The sequence below is a fragment of the Nestor notabilis genome, unplaced genomic scaffold (genome assembly GCF_000696875.1).
Source record: "Nestor notabilis isolate BGI_N333 unplaced genomic scaffold, ASM69687v1 scaffold24669, whole genome shotgun sequence".
Classification (NCBI taxonomy): Eukaryota; Metazoa; Chordata; class Aves; order Psittaciformes; family Psittacidae; genus Nestor; species Nestor notabilis.
Window position 1 is genome coordinate 6,805 of NW_009942707.1, and position 253 is coordinate 7,057.

The 253-nt window shown below is 66.0% G+C and overlaps 1 protein-coding gene across 1 annotated transcript in view; it reads left to right on the forward strand.

Moving 5' to 3' along the window:
* PLEKHO1 (pleckstrin homology domain containing, family O member 1) overlaps positions 1 to 253 on the forward strand; it is a gene marked incomplete at both ends in the record, with an annotated part of 3,141 nt that overhangs the window by 2,001 nt on the left and 887 nt on the right. Inside the window, 1 exon segment of the mRNA XM_010021532.1 lies at positions 133 to 234. Coding sequence (XP_010019834.1) covers positions 133 to 234 — 102 coding nt within the window.

A 253-nucleotide genomic window follows, 5' to 3' on the forward strand; every position in this document is an offset into this window, starting at 1 on the left:
TGGAAAGCGTCCCCGCCCGGGGGCTTTAGATGAGCCCCCCCCCAAACCAGTGTGTGACAGGATGACCTGCCCCGGCGCGGACGCCAGGGCAGCTCCTGTGCTCCTGGGTGCTCACCTCTTTGTCGCCCTCAGGTCACTGTGGAGGAGGACAGTTTTCTCGCCCACCCGACGCGCGACAGAGCTAAAATCCAGCACTCCCGCCGCCCTCCGACCCGCGGACACCTCATGGCTGTGGTAGGTGCAGGCGGTTCCA